Here is an 18,586-nt window from a genome sequence, read left to right as displayed (position 1 = left end):
TATCCTGAAGAGTGGATGTATTATATTAATATTATATTTTTATTTATTTATTTATTTATTTATTTATATATATACTGACAATACGTCTAAATTTAAAGCACAAAAGTATTCGTTTTAAATCGTAATGTCACTTCGATAAAAATTTATCGGAGTCTTAAAAAGTACTATTTTTATTATTATTATTATTATTATTATTATTATTATTATTATTATTATTATTACTATTTTTAGTATTATAATTATTACAACCGACGAATAAAAATTGAAATATAAAAATGCACTGGTCTTGTAATCCCCTTTGGTTAGACAAACGACTTGTGAACGTTGTTAATTTTTATTGCTCGTAATTTTCGTGCAATTTAATGATACTTATAATAATTCATAGCGTAATTCTCTCTTAAGAGTATATTATTAAATATATATATATAAATATTTTTGATATATATTTATATATATCAAAATATAAACGTGTATATCCACTTAGGCAAATTATTACGGCGAGTTTGAAGATTGATGGGTGAAACAATGTACATGGAACGTTTGATCTTACGTGGTCAAAGTTACACCAGTGATCAATCATGAGTAATCTTTAAAATACTGACTTTTATGATCATTTTTTTGATAACACTTCGTTATCGTATTTTCCCTCTATTACGTATAATAAATTTGTCTTTCGTCTTTCTTTTATCTTGACTAGCATTTAAAAAGCGAGACCAGCCTCGGAATAAGTTGTAAAGATTTTTTCAATTGAGTTTGCGTAAGCTGCCGTCCTCAGATCAAGTCCAAGGTTAAACTTCATAGCGGTCTTCATGATGGCCTATGGAAAAATAATATAAATAGAACAAAAAATATATCAATGTCATTGTTAAAAATTGTCATAAAATATTTAAAAAAAAAAAAAAAAAACTTACCCTGGCAGATCGTTCCATTGTATAATCTAATCCTGAATGTACAATATCTTTTTCAGAAGCACCAGAAATACGCTTATTAAAAGCTTCTGAAGGAGTAACAGGAATACGACCACCAACTCGACCAAATCTACGTTCCAATGATTCTTGTACAGATTCTGTAACACAGCAAACGAAAAATGATTTATTTAATGAATGAAATTATTTCTAATCTGAGTAACTTAACTACTACTATAATATTGCATTTAACTAACCAAGTAAATGATAATTAGATTCTCGTTCGTATTTGAAAGTTAAACGACCATACGAAACGTGATTTAAATTCTTCAACCATTCGAAGAAAGAAACTGTAACACCACCAGCGTTAATATAAAGATCTGGTATAACGAGTATGTTTCTTTCAATGAGTATTTGATCGGCAGCTGGAGTCGTTGGACCATTGGCAGCTTCGGCTATTATTTTTGCCTAAAAGAAACAAGTAAAAATATGATAAAAATAATATTCATATCATTTTGTATGTGTAAATAAAAATACAATAATTAAATACAAATATTTACCTGAATACGGCACGCGTTATCTTTGGTAATAACTTTTTCTACAGCAGCGGGTATAAATATGTCGCAGGGCTCGTACATGAGATTCTCTCCCGTGTACGGTTTGGCACCAGGAAAACCTACAATCGTACCATTTTCTATACGGTAATCTTCTAATTGCTGAAATAAAACAAATATATATTCAAATGACAATTTATATTTGATATGATAAGTTTATATGAAAAATAAATGTTTAGATTGAATACTTTTGGATCGATGCCTTCCTCACTGACGATTGCACCGTCATGTTCAATGACTCCTATGCAAGCAGCACCAGCACGATGTAAATAACGCATTGTGTGCAAACCAACATTACCAAAACCTTGGATGATGAAAGTTTTTCCACCCCAACCAGGCGTGGTACCTACAAATCAAAACACACTACACTTCATTAAAATTTTAATTCTTTAAAAAGAAAACAACAATTTTATATGATCAACGCAATACGTACCAATCATACTCATAAAGTTAGCTTCATTAATAAAATTCTCCAGTCCGTGAAATACACCGCGACCAGTAGCAGATATTCTTCCATGAATTCCACCCTGATTAATGGGTTTACCGGTTACACAAGCATGAGCATTAATATCCAAATGGCCGATTGTTTTTGCATAGGTATCAGCAATCCAAGACATCTCTCGTTCTCCTGTACCCATATCAGGTGCAGGTACATCTACACCAGGTCCTATAAACAAATTAATTCTAATTATTATATTAATATTTAATGTACACGTATATATTATAACAATTAATTTACCACGAGAAGCTTACATTTTGTATTTTCTACCGTTCTCTGTTTTAAAATTAGTTTTAAAAAAAGGTTTTTAAAAATGCTAATACATTATGTTATTTTTAAGTATAGAAGAAACGGATAAGAAAAATTACGAAGAGTATATAGATGATTTTTGATGTTCTTACTTCATTGTTATAAATACTATTACTTGTAAATATTAGCATTACTTTATTTTTAGGTACGAGAGATAAAGATAAGAGAACAAGAAAGATACTTTAAATAAACAACAAAAAAATGCAATAAATTTGTTCTTTTGCAATATGTTAAGTAGAACACAATAAGAACAAGGATAGAGATTATTTTAAGCAGGCTCTCACAAATGTTGATTTTCTACGACAGATTTGATCTAAAATTATCACAGATGAAATAACGTCGAGGCAGTAACAGCAGCAGCATCAGCAGCAGACGAACAGGCAAGCAGGCATACGAAATGACGTAACAAAATGCTGTAGATTGAGATGCCAAAATGGTATCTTTGTTGTTCGATATAGAAAATGTATAGAAAAATTCGTTACTCTTATTAATTAATTTTAATAATCAATTACCAATGAATCCTTTCTTTGCAAGCTCCAACGTGAATCTTCTCGTAATTTTTTCAAGCTCGTGCTCGGAATAATTTTTCGGATTGATTTTGATACCAGCTTTGGCACCACCAAAAGGTACATCCACGCAGGCACATTTAAATGTCATCAATGCGGACAAGGCTTTTACTTCGTCTCGAGAAACATCCATTGAAAAACGGATACCTGTAAAAAGTTATTTATTTTATTAAAAATCATTCTTTTTATATAATATACGAAATATAATTATATTATAGTATATATTCCTACGACAACTATTTTAATAATTTTTTTATAATTATAATTTCTTTTTTCAATATTTATTTTAGATGAACCTCGACATACTTATCCTTGTATTTTACTTGCATTTTACAAATACAAGTTAATTAACGTTACCTCTCCAAAACTCGTACACATATTTGCGATAGTTATTATTGAAAAATACACGTTGCAAGATTTGTTGAATTTTGGATTTCTAATTCTAATCATTTAACACAATTCACAATTTATTCGTGTATGCTGACTTGACAAATTATAAAATCTATTCTAAAAAAAGAGAGCTTCATTTATATAAATAATAGAAAATTAATATTCGTATTAATAATTAATTTTCAATCAATAACAACAAATAAAATAATAAAATACAATTTTAATTAAATCATTTCAATTGATTGTTACTGTTATCAGCAATCACTGGGAAGGAACTATAATGAAATAAGAAGTATTTTCTTTTCAGACTTCTAAGCAACAATAATCTGCATAACAATGAACATATTCATAAATATTCAGAGCACCCACGATAAATTATCTTAATTACTGAAACAATACAAAATTGTATGCACTTAAATGCAATACAAATAATTGTATAATTTATATAAAAAAAAAAAAAAAACGATGAAGTTAATGAAATGAAATCAATCAATAGGAACAAAGAGAAGAACCAATTGTAAATGTTAATGACCTTAAATATCGTGTCATTGCCATTAAACGTATATTATATCGTTTTATCGTGTGATTAATTTAAATGCCAGATTACTAAGAAACATTTGGCAACATCACTTGACGACGTATATAATCATTGCTAAGTTTTTCAAACACACACTCCTTTGTGTATATATACCAAAGTATTCGAGAGATATGCTCAAGTTCACGAACGATTTATTCAAACGATATGATCAGTCAATCTAGTTATCAAGAATCTATGTAAATATGACCTGCCTCTGGTACTCGTTGAGTACTCAACCCTCTTTTTCACTTCATATTTTTATCACGTTCGATATAAAATATTGAATATACAGGCTTGAATATGCGTGATGGGGAAACATGTGTGCGTGTTTGTGTGTATATAAGCACAGGTTGTGATAAACAAAATAATTATTACGTTTAAATAACTTAGTGGTGAGTCATCCGAACGGACAAGGACAACATCTGCACTATACATTTTCATCCTCTCTCTTTCTATTTAATTGATTTGATTTGGCTAACACATAGTTAGTATTAGTTTTATCCCACACGTGACGATTCTAACAATTAAAAGATAAAGAAAGTTATAACAAGATTCATTTCGTAATCCATTAGTAGCCCAGGTGTTACATCTTAAAATGAACTATAAAAAGCATTGAGTATATTGGCATGTTTGAAATATTTCATTCGTAAGGTATATTTTTGTTCGCTGTTATTTTTCTTTGCCCGATGACGAAACACCGTATTATTTTTTCCTATCGTTATCAACTTAATTAGTATATGAAAATGTTATCTCCTCGTTTTAAAAAAGAAAAAAAAAATAAATAAAAGCGACAATATTTAAATATTTTCAAACAATTTTTCTTCTTATGCTCTTGTAAAATTTTAAACGTCGTAAAAAAATACAAAATGTATATATTAGGTTTATCAGTATTTTTCTATTGAACACTAATTTGTTTAATTACAACTGTTCGAGGAAACACGCAATGAAACTCGATACTTGTGTGAGTACATTTCTGTTAAAAAAGTAACTTAAATTAAAGTATACGCTAATTCTCTTATTTTTCTACAAAGTTGTATGTATACGTGAGCGTGAATTAATTCAATTCTCTTTATCCTTGCAGTGGTACCTCAATCATTGAAATATTCATGTACGTTTTGCTGTTCAAATTTATTCAAAACAAAAGAAAAACAAAAAAAAAAGATATTAAAAATAAAATAAAATTAAATTAAAAAAAAAAAAATACAAATTTCCAAGAAGAAAAAAAAAGAGTCAAGAAAAAAAAAGGGAATGAGATAAAAATTAAATATACCAAATATACCAAAATATTTCTTTTCTTTTCTTTTTTTTTTTTCTTTTTTTTCTTAATGTCTTTACATCACAGTAGAAGAATTAGGTGATAATTTAGTCTTCTTTAGTATCGAGGTTAAAACCAACTACTTTGAAGCCATAAAAATGGTTACAAGTGTGCGAAGAGTCCTTACATACGCTGATACGCTATACCCATAAAAATGAACTCGCAAATAAAAAAAGACGTGGGATGAGATGTTCAGCTGACGCTAAGCAATGCAAATTACATTTTTCGTCGAATCTTATATTTTGTTTTCTTTTATCGTACACTACAACTGTCTTTTTCGCAAATTTACTCTTACACACTTTTTTTAAAAAAAAAACATGCATCCAGATGCAAGGAATTCAATTAACGCATTAAAAAAATAAACATTTTATTCATCGTTCTTATTACCACGGTGTTTTACATTTCTAAAACAAAAAGTTTTTCTCGGTAATCAGTTTAAAATTAGAATAAGAATTATTTCATCGTCGACATGTAATATCTAATTTGACAGTCATCGCTTTAATAATAAAACAAGATAAATGTTTCATGAGAATAAAATACATGTGTTTTAGGTATTCATGTAATCTTTTCAATTATATATATTTGAAAAAATAATGTTTCATAATTCAAGTATTTAATAGCGTCAGTAAATCTCAGCGGAGACTTCCAAACAATTTTTATACTTCCTTGTTCCTAATTTTCCTCTACATTAACATGTTATTTACCGAATAAGAAAGTAATATACCATGTAAGAGAAAGAATACAAAATACAAGAAAATAAAAATGACATTAACTATGACCAACTTCGTCGCTTCGCTTTGTGCTAAGTTTACAATCACATGAGTGATCGTCTCATTCAAAATTGATCTTACCAAGATGAAAAATAATTTTGAAAATACTTGTTGAAGTATTGAATCATACAGTTAGATTATGAATCATTACTCCTTAAAGTTAAAAAAATGTTGTAAATTAAGAAATGTTTAAATTTTTTAATTGAAAAAAAAAAAAAAAGAAAAATGATTGATTTTAACTTATAATTAACATTTCTTTAATTAAAAAAAAAATAATTTCTATAAAATATTGATAGTATTTAGAGTATTTATCTGTTTTCCATTTGTTATCTTTTTATCTTTTTATCTGCGAATAAGAAAGAACGTGCGCGCACAGATATGTGACGTAACCAAACTGCAAACCATCAAAAACCTTGTCTACAATTAACTTATCTTTAATCTTTCAACGATAAACGTTTCTTTACATTTTCATGAATATCTTCAATAAACCCCGGAAACTAAATTTTATAAGAAACGTGCGTAACATAAAAAAAAAAAAAAAAGAAGAAGAAAAATAAACTTACGTTGCATTCCGATAAATAATTCATTCGATTCGCGAATAATAAAATGAAAAATATTGAACACTTTGATAAAGTAAAATATAAGATGATGACGTAACAGACACAATTGGATTCCAATTGGGGCCATATTAAATATAATAATATTAAATATATAAATTTATTTGTGCATCTTGAAATGAAATGCTATTAATCTACGTTTAAATCACGATTTTGTATTATCAAAATGAATTGATATTAAAATATACGCGATTATTTTACCTTTATATCTAATTAAAAATTGCTCGATTATTAAAGGTTTATTTTTGGCAAAATTTCAAGTCATATTGATCAGCTGAAATTATATAACGTATTTTCATTTGATTTTACACACGAATAGATACAACATAAAGCTTATGTACACACACAGATATCCATAGCAAAAGATAGATAGATAGGATTAAATACTTACTACTTATTAGACAATCTATTCGTTATCGGTTCAACTGTCGTTCAAAAATTGAACAGGTAAATCGTATAATGCATTTGTTATCAAACGCGGTAAATTATAATTGTTCTATATGTATAATAATGAAGAGAGTATAGTATTATAATACTTAAATACTTTCTTTGTTTTCTTCAAAGCATGCAACGTAGCAATGAACAAAAGAAGGAAAGTAAAAAATGAATAAAAAAATCAGAAAATAAATTCTACTTATAGTGTTTAAAAAAAAAAATTAAAATAAACAATAATAATAGTAATAATAAATGATATACGCACCTCCTTTGCAAGGTGTACGATGTGTCGAATGTTGGGCACGGTAACCAGTGATCATTTCATAATCACCGGAATCACGTCTAAGAGGAAATGTTGTTTCAAGTATGTGATCGCATGGTTCCATCAGCATTAATATTCCCTTAACTTTTTTCTTACGTTCTTCCACGGATATCCTCGAACGTTTACCGATATCTTCGACTAACTTATCCTCGACTATCTGGCAAGCACGATGGAAAAAGTATTCGACCATGTCGAAGAATTTAGGATTAGGTGCATTTTGCACATCCTTCAAATGTTCGGGAATTTGATGATCAGCGTAACCTCGCATTTGCAGGGCCGCTGTTGTACCTCGAATTAGTGTACCTCGTAAAACATCATTACTAGGCACCTGTTTTAAACCGATAGGTGATCTCGTCAATTTTCTCACGTGGAACATTGTTCTTATTCTTGATTTAATAATTATTCCCCAGGAAATACTTGTGTGATTAACACCGGACGACTAATTTGAATTATCTCGTTTCCTTTTTTTGGAACGTAGATTACTGAATCGTTTTTATATTTTTAACACTGTTTCTCTTTTAGTTACTCCATTTGATTTTCTTCTTTCTATTCTTAAGGCGTCTTCTTTATTTCCCCCTCTTTTTCTTCTTCTTCTTCTTCTTCTTCTTCTTCTTCTTCTCTATGAATTTTAATTCCTCCTCCTTGTATCTTGTTAGAAATGATCCAATAACCAGCCACGAATCCTGAACAAAATGTATTGGATAATTTTTAGTTTTCTTTCCCCCCTCCTGAATCTTCACTACCCCTGCCCTTATTTTTATTCTTCTTCTTCTTCTTCTTCTTCCCTTCTACTTGCCCCTTTTTTGTCTATCCTTTCTCTTCTACCTACCTGATCGTTTTGGTTTGCTTTGTCAGATACTTGTGTTATATTTACTACTACTAATCTTTCCTCACCTTTTTCCCCCAACTATTCAGTGTACCGACCGACTGACTCTACTCAAACCTTCTACCTTCCTCCGCTTTTTCTCTGTCGATACTACTTGACAAAATATATATATATATATATATATACATAACCATTGATTATCATAAATTTAATTTCAAGAAAGGCAACTCCCCTTTCAGTGAAGTTTTCTCAACTGTCTGAAGCGCCATCTAGTCGTGTCTGCATACAAACTGGAAGAAATTATAATCTAATTTTTTTTAATTTATATAAAATATATTATTGAAGTTATTTAAATATATTCTTACAGATAATAGAATTCTATTGTCTTTTATATTGCATTAATAAAGTTTACTTACGTAAAAGAATTATTTTCCTCGTACCAATAGTGTGCAAGATTACAAACTTTAAGGAAATGATCGTTTTCTTTATATTTGGGAAAAGTATCATTCCTTTTTTTCCGTTCTTTTATTAATATTTATTTATCTTTATATCAAGGTAGTATAGAAATATTTTATATGTCGTTTAATTTTATTGTTTTTTTTAAATAAAATGTACAATTCTGTTTTATATATTAACGCGTATAACGGAAGTTACACTGTGACGGCCATCTTGCGCTTATCTCATTCGCGCGAAATTTAAATGATGATTTTATTGTGCGCAGATTGCGTAGATTTTTAAATATTTAAAAATATTTAATAACGATGTATTCACTTTTTATAAATATTTCAATACATTCAATGCAAGATCATTTAAACATACGTATTTTTATGAATTGTATTTACGTTAAACATATTCTATACACTCGTTAATATAAAAATGGTACACCAAAGATGGCTGAAACATAGTTTCCGTTTTACACATCATATATATTATTATTATACACATATTATACACATTTTATTCTTTTCTTTTGCTAGTCTCTTCACAGAGTTGAAAAATAACAAAGAAATTTTTAGGTTATGAATGATCAAATAAAAACACATTCACTATTTAAACGTTTCTTAATAACTTACTTGTAACTATTGTATTATACAGTATTTTATTTTATTGACGCCATCTCAAAAGATTATTAATTTAAATTAATAAAAACAATATTAAGAACTTAAATGATATTTTTTACTGGGTATTTAAAATATTGTTTATAGAGGTTACATATTTTAAATTTACATGATATCTAATTTTTATTTATTTTGACATTCATGTTTATTTAATTCTAATAGGTTATCTATAAATAAAAGAAAATGTTTCCAAAAAAGATTATTAAAAAAGTACCGGGGGACTTACCACCACCTACAAAAAAGGAAAATCAAGGATATATTGATAACTTAGCTAATAAATCAAAGATAGAGTTGGAGGAACTTTTAGAAAGACAGAATAAAATGTTAGCTAATAAGTGAGTAATGTTTGATGAAGATTCTATTCTAATATTATTTTACATATTTTTTATTATTCAAATTTTATCTCTTAGAAAATTTATTTCAATGCTTCCCGATAAAGGGGAAAAAATTAAAACGTTCAGAAATAAATTGTTAAATCAACTCGATCATCAAAAAGAAATAGATAAAGCAGCTGTGCTTCTTTCGAGACTGAATATAGCATCGGAAGGAAAAGCAGCAATGAATGAATTGGAATGGACAGGTGTTTGTCCCAAAGAAATTCATAAAAATAAAATTGTTGAGTTGGATAGCGACGACGAAGAAGAAGACCCATTAAAGATTTTAGCACAAGTAGGTAATTCTTTTCCGAAGTATCTATAAAGTAATATAGATATTCTTATCAATATTTAAATAATATTAGCCTACAGGAACCGGTGTACATAAGAAAAAAGTTATACATTTACAACCAACGGAACCGTTAATAAAACCAGAAGATTTAGAGGAAATAGAATCTTTCGAAGATGAAGGGAAATCGCTTTCCGAATTAACGCATGTAAAATATCTTATCGATAAGGTTGAAAAATCTCCGGAAAAAAATCAAATTAAAAAGGAACCATTTAAGCCATACAAAACTACTAAGAGTAATGTTCATGATCCGGAAAAAGAGAAACAAAGGAAATATATTAAAAATTACGCGGTTACGGCTGCTACTCCACCTCATATTGTACACGGTGCTGTTAAATCATTAAATTTAAGCGAATCGTTACAATTGCAAAGGGAACAAGTTAAAAGGATGCAGGTAACTTGGCAAATCATTTTATACAGAATAGATGTTATATTTAAAAAAAGAAGAAAATAAGAATGTTTTCTTCTAGTTAATTAATATGTTTTGTATTATCACTTCGATGTAGGATATTCAAGCGAAACATGCAGTTGAGCGATTAGTAGAACAACTAGGCTTGCATAATGTTGGTTCTGTACCAAATAATGTTGGTGATTATCGTATACCTGAAGAAATTAAGGATAATAGTTCTAGTTCAGAAAGTGAACAAGATGAAGTTTATGACGATGAAGATAACGATAAAAGAGTAACTGTTGTTTATACAACAGAATTTACAAAAAGTTAAATGTTATTAATTGAATACAACTATGGAGAAAAATAAATTATAGGTTTAATATTGGCAAAAACGAATTGTTCAAGATAATTTGTACAATTTGTTTTGTTCTGTAAATATTGTTGTGAAAAATAATACTTTCTATACATGATAAATACGTTTGTAATTAAAAATTATGAAACATATTCAAATCATTTACATTCCTTTAACTTTTCTTTAAATCAAGGCTTCTAACTTAAGAGCTCATGGAAAGTAAGCAAAACATATTTTATCAAAGTCAATTTTCATTTTTAACATGTTGAATTCCACGTCAGTGGAATAATTGTTTCCTTAAGAATTCGCTCAATGTGTTAAAGAAACCGATTTGGTGGATGATAAAAATCCATCCGAAAAAAATGTCTGCCGTATGAAATTTAGGTTCCTAATACTATCATAAATAACATATTAAAATATATTTGAAATTTGATTTTTATTCAAAAGTGTCTGCCATAATTTTCTACCATTATTTTATTTTTTGAATAATAATAATAGTAAATAATAAAATAGCCAAATATCAGCCTTAAAAAAATGTTTTTAAAGTTGGTCTAAATTCTGTACCTTTGCTATCTGAATGACGCCATAAGAATTTACATTATTGAATAATTTTGAAAATTTATAAGGTGATAAGAAAGAATAAAATGTTTTCGCAAGTCTACGTTTATAAGTTTTATTTTTTTATTGTAATTATAAATCAATTGTAACCAAAGTTATTAATGATTTCTGTATAAGGTGCAGCAATTCTGGAAACAGATGCTTCAGCCTGTTTTGTAAGTTTCTGTAATGAAAAAATTCATTTTAAAGGTATATTTGAATAATACAAAATTATATATGCATGTATAGAACTTCTTAAATAATAATAATAATGTATTATAATTGGAAAAATACTCACTTTGAGTTTGTTTCTCTTCTGGACTTCGAGGATAGATCTGACGCGCCGTTTGTTCTCTAAAGTGCGAACCACAGATTTGTACTTCCAACCAACTTCGTGGGATAATCTTCCAACGTGACAATACTGAAATACAAAATATTTGCAATGTTTTATTATTTTGTTCCATTTATATTAATACAAATGAAATATTTCATAATGTTATAAAACTCAGCTAAATATATCATCAAATCCAGTAAAATGTACTGCATTCAGGCGCAAATTACCATACCATCATTGTTTGTTATAAAATAATGTTAAAGAATAATCAAGAAAAAAGAAGTATATACAATAATCTGACTAGAACTTGAAAATATTTAAATAAAAAATTACCTTTCTACCAGGTTTTAAGCACATTACTCTCATAGCACCTGGTACAACGACACATTTCCTGCGATCATAAGGAGGTGGACAACCTTCATAAACTTTTAACCTTCTTAGAGCATCCTTACCTCTTTGCGTCTTATGTGGGATCATACCTGCAATCAAATTAATATTTCATATTATTAATAAATGTTAACAAAACAAAAATCATTGAACATGTATCCAAATTTTGAATAATCTCATAAGATATAGTGGTTTCATTACATATCAAATAATGTAGGTATAAGTAATCATTGATTAGTATTAATAAATAAATATAAAACAAATGTTCTCTTAAAAGAAAATATTATTGAATGAATATACCTCGTACTGTCTTCCAAAGAATTTTACTTGGTGCACGGAAATGGAATGGACCACGCGCAGGATTAATATTACATCTTTTACGCAAGAACGACATAAACTTCAATTTATTTCTGCAATCAAGAAGATTAGTATTGAGATTATTTTGTATATTTCTTTTGTGTTCATCTTATAACACAGGTAACTTATCTTTCTAGATAATTATAATGATAATAATGATAATAATAATAATAATAATAATAATAATATAGTAATATATTATACGAACTTGAAAAAATTTCCAGAAATGTTAAGTTGTTCGCTACGAACAACAATAACTTTATTTCCTTGCAAGATCGTTTTGGCGATGATAGCTGCTAAACGGCCGAGTAGATGGCCGCGGCCATCTATCAATATTGGCTAAAAATATACCAAAAAAAAGCATTAGTCAAATTATTATAGTTTTTTTTCATTCATAATTGATATTATACAAAGGATTTGACCACAAGATATGTATAAACAATTATAATAATAATAAAACAAAAAACCGATATCGACATAATCCACGTGTGTAACAACGTAAACGCACCAATTATTCGATGAAACATTAAGAATAAAAACACTTAAACAATTTTATTATGGAACAAATTTAACGTAAAATATGTTAATATTATTGTTAATAATTATTTATCTAGTATATGAAAAGAATAAATAATAAATCTTAAGAAAACAACAATTTACAAAGAACAACGTGCGCGACTTACTAATAGAACCTAACTGTCCATCTTTGGTTTGGTACAATATGTTAGACAAAATAATATTTTCGATGGATAATATTGTTTTTTTATAATACATTTTTAACAAGGTGAAGGAATAAGTCTAAGAATAATTTGTTATAACGTTAATATATACAAAACTTTATCCACAAACCTTTTCACTGAAACCAGTCATTGCGATGTCTATCCGGAAAAGACTGATCAGGCATTTTACTATATAAAGGTAAAGGAAGTCAACCTATAGGAACATTTTAAGTGTTGCCAACCAATTAGAAGAAAGCAACATGGCTGCTACTCGACTGTAGCGCCGCCACACAGGTTCCTAGTTCTTAAACTAGGAACTTTTCAGCGACTACGTCATTTCTGTCTTGACTTTCAAAGAGTAAAGGTATGTACTTTATTTATTAATAAATAAATTGTTTATTTAATTGGGTTTTTAAGTAAAATATACAGAAAAGAACAAATATATCATATATTTTAGTAATAAATTGTTATATAAATATTTTAGTTATAAATTGTTTTTATATTATTATAACATTTGTTGAATTTGGATAACAGGAAGTACATGCGCGTATTACATCTTAATAATGTCACACACAAGTAGACACGATTACAAATTTAAATAAATTATTTAAATGATTTAATTATAAAAAAGAAATTAACAGTCTATTATTATTAAATAATATAGGAGAGGGAAAATAGATGAACATGCGTGAGTTTTGATCATTTTTCCAAAACAATAAATTATTATAATATTCTTAGAGTAATATAAAAAAAAAGGAAATAAAATCGAAGGATAATAACAACATATAAACTCAATAATTGTCGAGGATTTTATTAACAATGTATACAAAAAAAATTTAATTATCAATTTTGGATGCTGTTTGTTCATCGTATTGAATCGAAGGAATCATCGGTGGTTTGAAACCATATTCGACTTTTGATTGTCTGAAATTACCAATGTCTCCTAAAGGATATCCTTCCGATTGTCTCGCATTTCTCATAATTCCCGGTACGATTGATTGTTGCGTTTCAAGGAGGAACAATGGCGAGGACTTTAACTGCATTCTTAAAGAACTCGATGAAATTTGACGCGAATCGATGTATTTGTTTTTCGGTGTCCTATCTTTATTATCAAAAATTCTGGCACGTCTTCTGTGAGATCTTAAATTTCCGTTTGAAATCATTTCTTTCGAGGGAACGGAATTCGAGGATTGTTCCAAGTAATTAAAATGAACATTTTTATTATTGTTATTATTATTATTATTATTATTATTATTATATCCGGTAATATTGTCTTCAAAATAAAAGTTCGGCTTTTTGCGCGAGTTTTCGTGAATCGATGAAGAAGAAGAGGAAGAAGAATTAATATAATTTCTATGAAACGGAATGGATGTAACTTCGGTGTAAAATTTGTGTAACGATCGATGTACTTGCGATTGCGGTAAAACAAGTTTATCGATATCTTCGGAATATACTTTAACATTTTCCGAATGTTTTCCCGCTTCGATAATATACGGTTTATTATTATGTTTAATTACTTTCTTTTCCGAATAATCCGGAATAATTTTGTCGCTAGAAATATATGGTAATTTAATATTAACCGGATATGGTTGCATAATTAATCTATGAATTACGTGAGGTACTTTCTTTTCTCCTGTTTTTTCGATATAAAACGTATAAGGATCAGATAAACGAGTTTGTTTTTCTAACGTCTGTTTGTCGTTAGAAATTTGTGGATGTATTTGTCCAAGTTGTTCAGTCGAAGTTGTTTGTTTGTCCGTTAACTTTTCTATCGAATAAAATACTTTATTATCGAGATTTTCTAATTCAGCGGTATGCGTGCTGTATGCAGGTTTCTCGACAGATTTCTTTGCTATTATGGAATAAGGCGAAGATACCGGTACAACGTATCTGGTCTCAATAAAAGGATTATTTTGAAGAATCCTTTGGAAAAGATGATATTGATTTTGAGAAGGATCCGATTTTTCTTCGTACTGATTTTCTATATAACGATGACCGCCATTTTTATCCGATTTCAGGTTATTAGGTGTCTGATGTTTATTTCCAAAGCTAAAAATATTTCCAACATCCGTCGAGTATTGTTCGTAATTTGTGCTAGAATCTTGGGATTGTCCTGGTAATACAAAAATTGGTATACCAATATTGTTAAGTTTGTTGTTATTATTATTATTATTATTATTATTATTCTGTTGCGATGGAATGGAACTTGCATCAACTCGTTTATCGCTAGACAAATACAATCCCATTGAAATGTATGGTAAATTGATATTCCTTTGAACACCATCCGCATTATTGATTAATAAATTATTCGTTTGACGAGATCGCGAATGATTTTCTTCGATATTATCGTCAAAGTGATCAACGTAAACGTTGGAATTTCCTGATCGAACATCTTGCAATCCACTTATACGAAATTCTTTCTGTACGTTTTCGTAATTAATCGGTTCATTTATTTTACCTTTCTGAAATATATTTTCAACGTTGGGAGACAACGGTAATGAAAATTCAACCGGGTAATGAATTTCTTGAATTGGTGCGTTGTGATAAATTTCGATCGATTTTTGAATTTCCACTGTATCTTCTGCTTTATTTTGATTCGTCGAATTCCCATGAAACTTTTGGTATTCCGATTGTTTAGAAAATTGTTGATAATTGTTGTTTATATTCGAACACGATTTATTAGATTCGTCGTTACTCGTTGTATTTTCTTCGTCTAGTGTATTAACTTCGGTTTGCACAGTGCTAGTAGAAACAACACACTTGACCGATCGATTATTTTCGCTATCATCGTCATCGATGAAAGTATTTTCTTCATCGTTAACGAGAGCTACGCCAACTCGAAGTGGATTCAAAACCAAAGTTGATCCAATCGTGTCTTCCAATTCTGGACTTTTTTTTTTCTTATCATTCGACAAATTTTCCGACATCATTAATTGCGGAAAATCTGGTACAATAATTGGACCAGAAAATTTTCCATAAGACGTTGACGAAAATGATGACGCAGTTGGAAGATTATCGTTTGTCTCCGATTCAAATAATTCATCCTCGTCGTTTGATTCAATCCTTTCATTTGTTCCATTCGTGATTTTACTTTCTTTATTATTAATTACAGTCATTTCGTAATTAGTGTTTGATAATGGAACTGATTGATGATGGTTTTCATTAATAGGAATACGAAAAGCAAGATTCTTTATATTTGTATCGTTTGTTTCATTATCTTTCGATGTTGTATGATTAAAGTTAACATTATCGAAAGATGAAGAAGATCGATCTGATAATTGATCTTGTTTAAACGTTATTATTTCGGTAGTACTTTGGTATAAAGTATCATTCTCGAAGTATAATCTTCTGGAAAGTGATGGATGTAAAATTTGTTTATGCGGGTCTAACGTTTTAACTTCTGTCAAATGTCCAGACTGAAAAAAAAAAACAAAAAATGATACGATCGAAAGAAAATTGTTTAATATTATTATGTAAGCGTAAGTTTATAGCTAAAACAAATATTATTTTATGTTATTGTAAAAAAGGAAGAATGTAATGAAAAGCCTCCAAACCCAAAAGGGGCTGAGTAAGAAATAAATAAAATAAATAAAATAAATAATAATAAATGAACGAACGAACGAACGAACGAACGAACTAATTAATTGCAAAACAGTTTCACTTGAAAAATAAATGTCTTCGAATCGTATCACATGTCACACGTTTGTGTAATGCGATTGAAGGAAGAAAGTTTGTAGAATCGTGTCACAAGAATCGACACGATTCATCGCGAAACCTGTTTAAGTGGAATACCTCTACAGTAGAGCAGTTTGAAATTAGCGCATCAGGCAGAGTCGCAATGAGAGAAAGGTGCAATTACGGTACCAGGATGGTCTTCCTTTCTCCTATACCGTTGGATGCACAAGTGAAAAAAAAGGACTGCGTTAGTGTGCGGGAAATGATGCGTCGGATTTTTCTGACTCATTTGAAAGAAAAACCAGTGAGAGTTGTATAAATTTGGTTGGCTCGTGTAAAAGTAAAATGTGCATAAGAAATCATTACTTCCTTAATGTACCGGAACGTTCAAATCATAATAACTACTTTTTCGCGTGCTCTCTCTTCCCATTATTTTCGCAAGTCTTTCATTTGTTCCTCTTTTGTTCTCTCATTTTCCTTTCTTTTCTTTTCTTTTTTGTTTTTTTTTAGACGATTAGAGAAGACTTCATAAAAATAATTTAATTTTAAATATACACGTGTATGTGTGTACGTTCTTGAAAATATGATGGTAAAAAGGAAGAAATGTTTTTTTCATATCCTTTGAAAATTATTTCAATTGTACTTACGTATTTGTTAGCTAAGTCATCCGCGGTACAAAACTCCAAATTTCCAATAATGCTCGACCAAATGGTAACGGCTAGCTGAAATCAAATTGATCGAATATTTATTTTTTTGTTAATTTTAAAAATTTTATTCTTTAATAATTCATTTTATTCATTTTAATTGTATTACTTTTAAGTTTAAATTAATTTTTTGCATTTATTTTAATAATTATATTCAATTATTCTATAATTAAACTCTTTACACTCATAGACAAATTGTTTTTCTATTTTTTTTTCTTTTTTTTTTTATATTAATTTAATAAAATTAATAGCAGAAATATACTTACTATACGGTATTGCATTTCTTCCAATTTAATACATGAAAATTTAGCTATCACTTTTACAATAATTGTACGTTTTTAAGAGAAACCTTTTCCTTTCTATTTCTTTTTCTTTTTTTTTTCTTTTTTTTTTTGTCTCGTTATGCGAAACTTATGCGAGGATATTCTGATTAATTGTAAGTAATCGAATTCTTCAGAGAATCTCTACAAGAGAACTAACGCACTTTGAAATGACACAGTATACTACTTTGCTTTGCCGGGATGCACTTGACTTGACTTAAAAGTTCCAGTTATCCCCACGCGTCGAAAGTGCGAAGAAGAAAGCTACAGCCACATACAGAATCTGTCCAGCATCCAGTTTTCGATATACATACATATGTCGGATAAGATCGTCCGCGATTACTAAGAATGTGAGATCAAGAAGAAACAAAACAACAAGATCATCTATAGAATTTAAGAAGAAAGTGGGCCATTCATACACAACAATTTCACGTTTCGGATTATCCTTTCTTTTTTTTTTTTTTTTACATTTATCCTTATTTAATATGTTGCAATAAAATTCTATCAATACTTTGTACATTTCTATTCAAAACTTTCGTTATAGTTAATTTGAAATACGGTTAATTAATGATTACATATTTTGGGTTTACTTTTTTTAAATCTAAATTACTATATTAAAAATTTATAATCGTAGAACTTCTCGAAGAATATTGGAATAATAATTATTATTATTATTTATTATAAAGATTACATCAAAATATATTATATTTTGTAAGAAACAAATTTTCTATACCTTTCCAAAAAGAAAAAAGAAAAAAAAAAAT

The 18,586-nt window shown here is 28.6% G+C and overlaps 4 protein-coding genes and 1 long non-coding RNA gene across 7 annotated transcripts; 1 reads left to right on the top strand and 4 right to left on the bottom strand.

Annotated features, from left to right (window-relative positions):
• Window positions 1–315: 315 nt before the first annotated feature.
• Window positions 316–7,849, bottom strand: LOC122513891 (glutamate dehydrogenase, mitochondrial). The gene is made up of 8 exons (XM_043630410.1): window positions 7,263–7,849; window positions 2,840–3,040; window positions 1,953–2,186; window positions 1,708–1,865; window positions 1,466–1,621; window positions 1,163–1,373; window positions 912–1,066; window positions 316–817 (listed from the first exon to the last, which is right to left on the bottom strand). The coding sequence occupies exons 1-8, from the start codon at window positions 7,693–7,695 to the stop codon at window positions 701–703; spliced, it is 1,665 nt and encodes a 554-aa protein (XP_043486345.1). The 5' UTR covers window positions 7,696–7,849; the 3' UTR covers window positions 316–700.
• Window positions 7,850–7,931: 82 nt separating this feature from the next.
• LOC122513895 lies at window positions 7,932–8,389 on the bottom strand. Its single transcript, XR_006302908.1, has 2 exons — window positions 8,214–8,389; window positions 7,932–8,002 (listed from the first exon to the last, which is right to left on the bottom strand). It is a non-coding gene; the product is annotated as an uncharacterized LOC122513895 (long non-coding RNA).
• Window positions 8,390–9,127: 738 nt separating this feature from the next.
• Window positions 9,128–11,168, top strand: LOC122513892. Of its 3 annotated transcripts, none has more exons than XM_043630411.1 (5): window positions 9,128–9,220; window positions 9,426–9,598; window positions 9,674–9,932; window positions 10,003–10,380; window positions 10,493–11,168. In XM_043630411.1, the coding sequence occupies exons 2-5, from the start codon at window positions 9,447–9,449 to the stop codon at window positions 10,706–10,708; spliced, it is 1,005 nt and encodes a 334-aa protein (XP_043486346.1). In that variant the 5' UTR covers window positions 9,128–9,220; window positions 9,426–9,446; the 3' UTR covers window positions 10,709–11,168. The 3 variants fall into 3 exon arrangements, with proteins under 3 accessions (XP_043486346.1, XP_043486347.1, XP_043486349.1); XM_043630412.1 differs by lacking the exon at window positions 9,128–9,220 and adding an exon at window positions 9,299–9,328; XM_043630414.1 differs by lacking the exon at window positions 9,128–9,220 and adding an exon at window positions 9,324–9,352.
• A 220-nt stretch (window positions 11,169–11,388) lies between these two features.
• On the bottom strand, window positions 11,389–13,354 carry LOC122513894 (60S ribosomal protein L13a). Its single transcript, XM_043630415.1, has 6 exons — window positions 13,254–13,354; window positions 12,613–12,743; window positions 12,348–12,457; window positions 11,994–12,139; window positions 11,625–11,747; window positions 11,389–11,510 (listed from the first exon to the last, which is right to left on the bottom strand). The coding sequence occupies exons 1-6, from the start codon at window positions 13,272–13,274 to the stop codon at window positions 11,427–11,429; spliced, it is 615 nt and encodes a 204-aa protein (XP_043486350.1). The 5' UTR covers window positions 13,275–13,354; the 3' UTR covers window positions 11,389–11,426.
• Window positions 13,355–13,959: 605 nt separating this feature from the next.
• On the bottom strand, window positions 13,960–17,783 carry LOC122513943 (protein PFC0760c-like). Its single transcript, XM_043630480.1, has 4 exons — window positions 17,769–17,783; window positions 17,446–17,520; window positions 14,537–16,539; window positions 13,960–14,254 (listed from the first exon to the last, which is right to left on the bottom strand). Exons 1-4 carry the CDS (start codon window positions 17,781–17,783, stop codon window positions 13,960–13,962), a joined length of 2,388 nt encoding a protein of 795 aa, XP_043486415.1.
• Between the last annotated feature and the right edge of the window lie 803 nt (window positions 17,784–18,586).

Source organism: Polistes fuscatus, unplaced genomic scaffold (genome assembly GCF_010416935.1).
Source record: "Polistes fuscatus isolate 324 unplaced genomic scaffold, CU_Pfus_HIC Scaffold13, whole genome shotgun sequence".
Taxonomy (NCBI): Eukaryota; Metazoa; Arthropoda; class Insecta; order Hymenoptera; family Vespidae; genus Polistes; species Polistes fuscatus.
Note: the sequence above shows the minus strand (reverse complement) of the source record. Positions and strands in the feature narration are given on the sequence as shown.

Coding starts and splice junctions, on each gene's coding strand:
- LOC122513891 (XM_043630410.1), bottom strand. CDS start 7,695: ATGTTCCACGTGAGAAAATTGACGAGATCACCTATCGGTTTAAAACAG. Junction 2,187..2,839: donor TGCAAAGAAAGGATTCATTG/GTAATTGATTAT, acceptor ATTTGTTTATAG/GACCTGGTGTAGATGTACCT. Junction 1,866..1,952: donor TAACTTTATGAGTATGATTG/GTACGTATTGCG, acceptor TTTGATTTGTAG/GTACCACGCCTGGTTGGGGT.
- LOC122513892 (XM_043630411.1), top strand. CDS start 9,447: ATGTTTCCAAAAAAGATTATTAAAAAAGTACCGGGGGACTTACCACCA. Junction 9,599..9,673: donor AATAAAATGTTAGCTAATAA/GTGAGTAATGTT, acceptor TTTATCTCTTAG/AAAATTTATTTCAATGCTTC. Junction 9,933..10,002: donor CATTAAAGATTTTAGCACAA/GTAGGTAATTCT, acceptor AAATAATATTAG/CCTACAGGAACCGGTGTACA.
- LOC122513894 (XM_043630415.1), bottom strand. CDS start 13,274: ATGACTGGTTTCAGTGAAAAG. Junction 12,744..13,253: donor TGACTGGTTTCAGTGAAAAG/GTTTGTGGATAA, acceptor GTATATTTTTAG/CCAATATTGATAGATGGCCG. Junction 12,458..12,612: donor ATTTCTGGAAATTTTTTCAA/GTTCGTATAATA, acceptor TCTTGATTGCAG/AAATAAATTGAAGTTTATGT.
- LOC122513943 (XM_043630480.1), bottom strand. Junction 16,540..17,445: donor ATGACTTAGCTAACAAATAC/GTAAGTACAATT, acceptor TTTTTTTTTCAG/TCTGGACATTTGACAGAAGT. Junction 14,255..14,536: donor AAACTTGTTTTACCGCAATC/GCAAGTACATCG, acceptor AAGATCTCACAG/AAGACGTGCCAGAATTTTTG.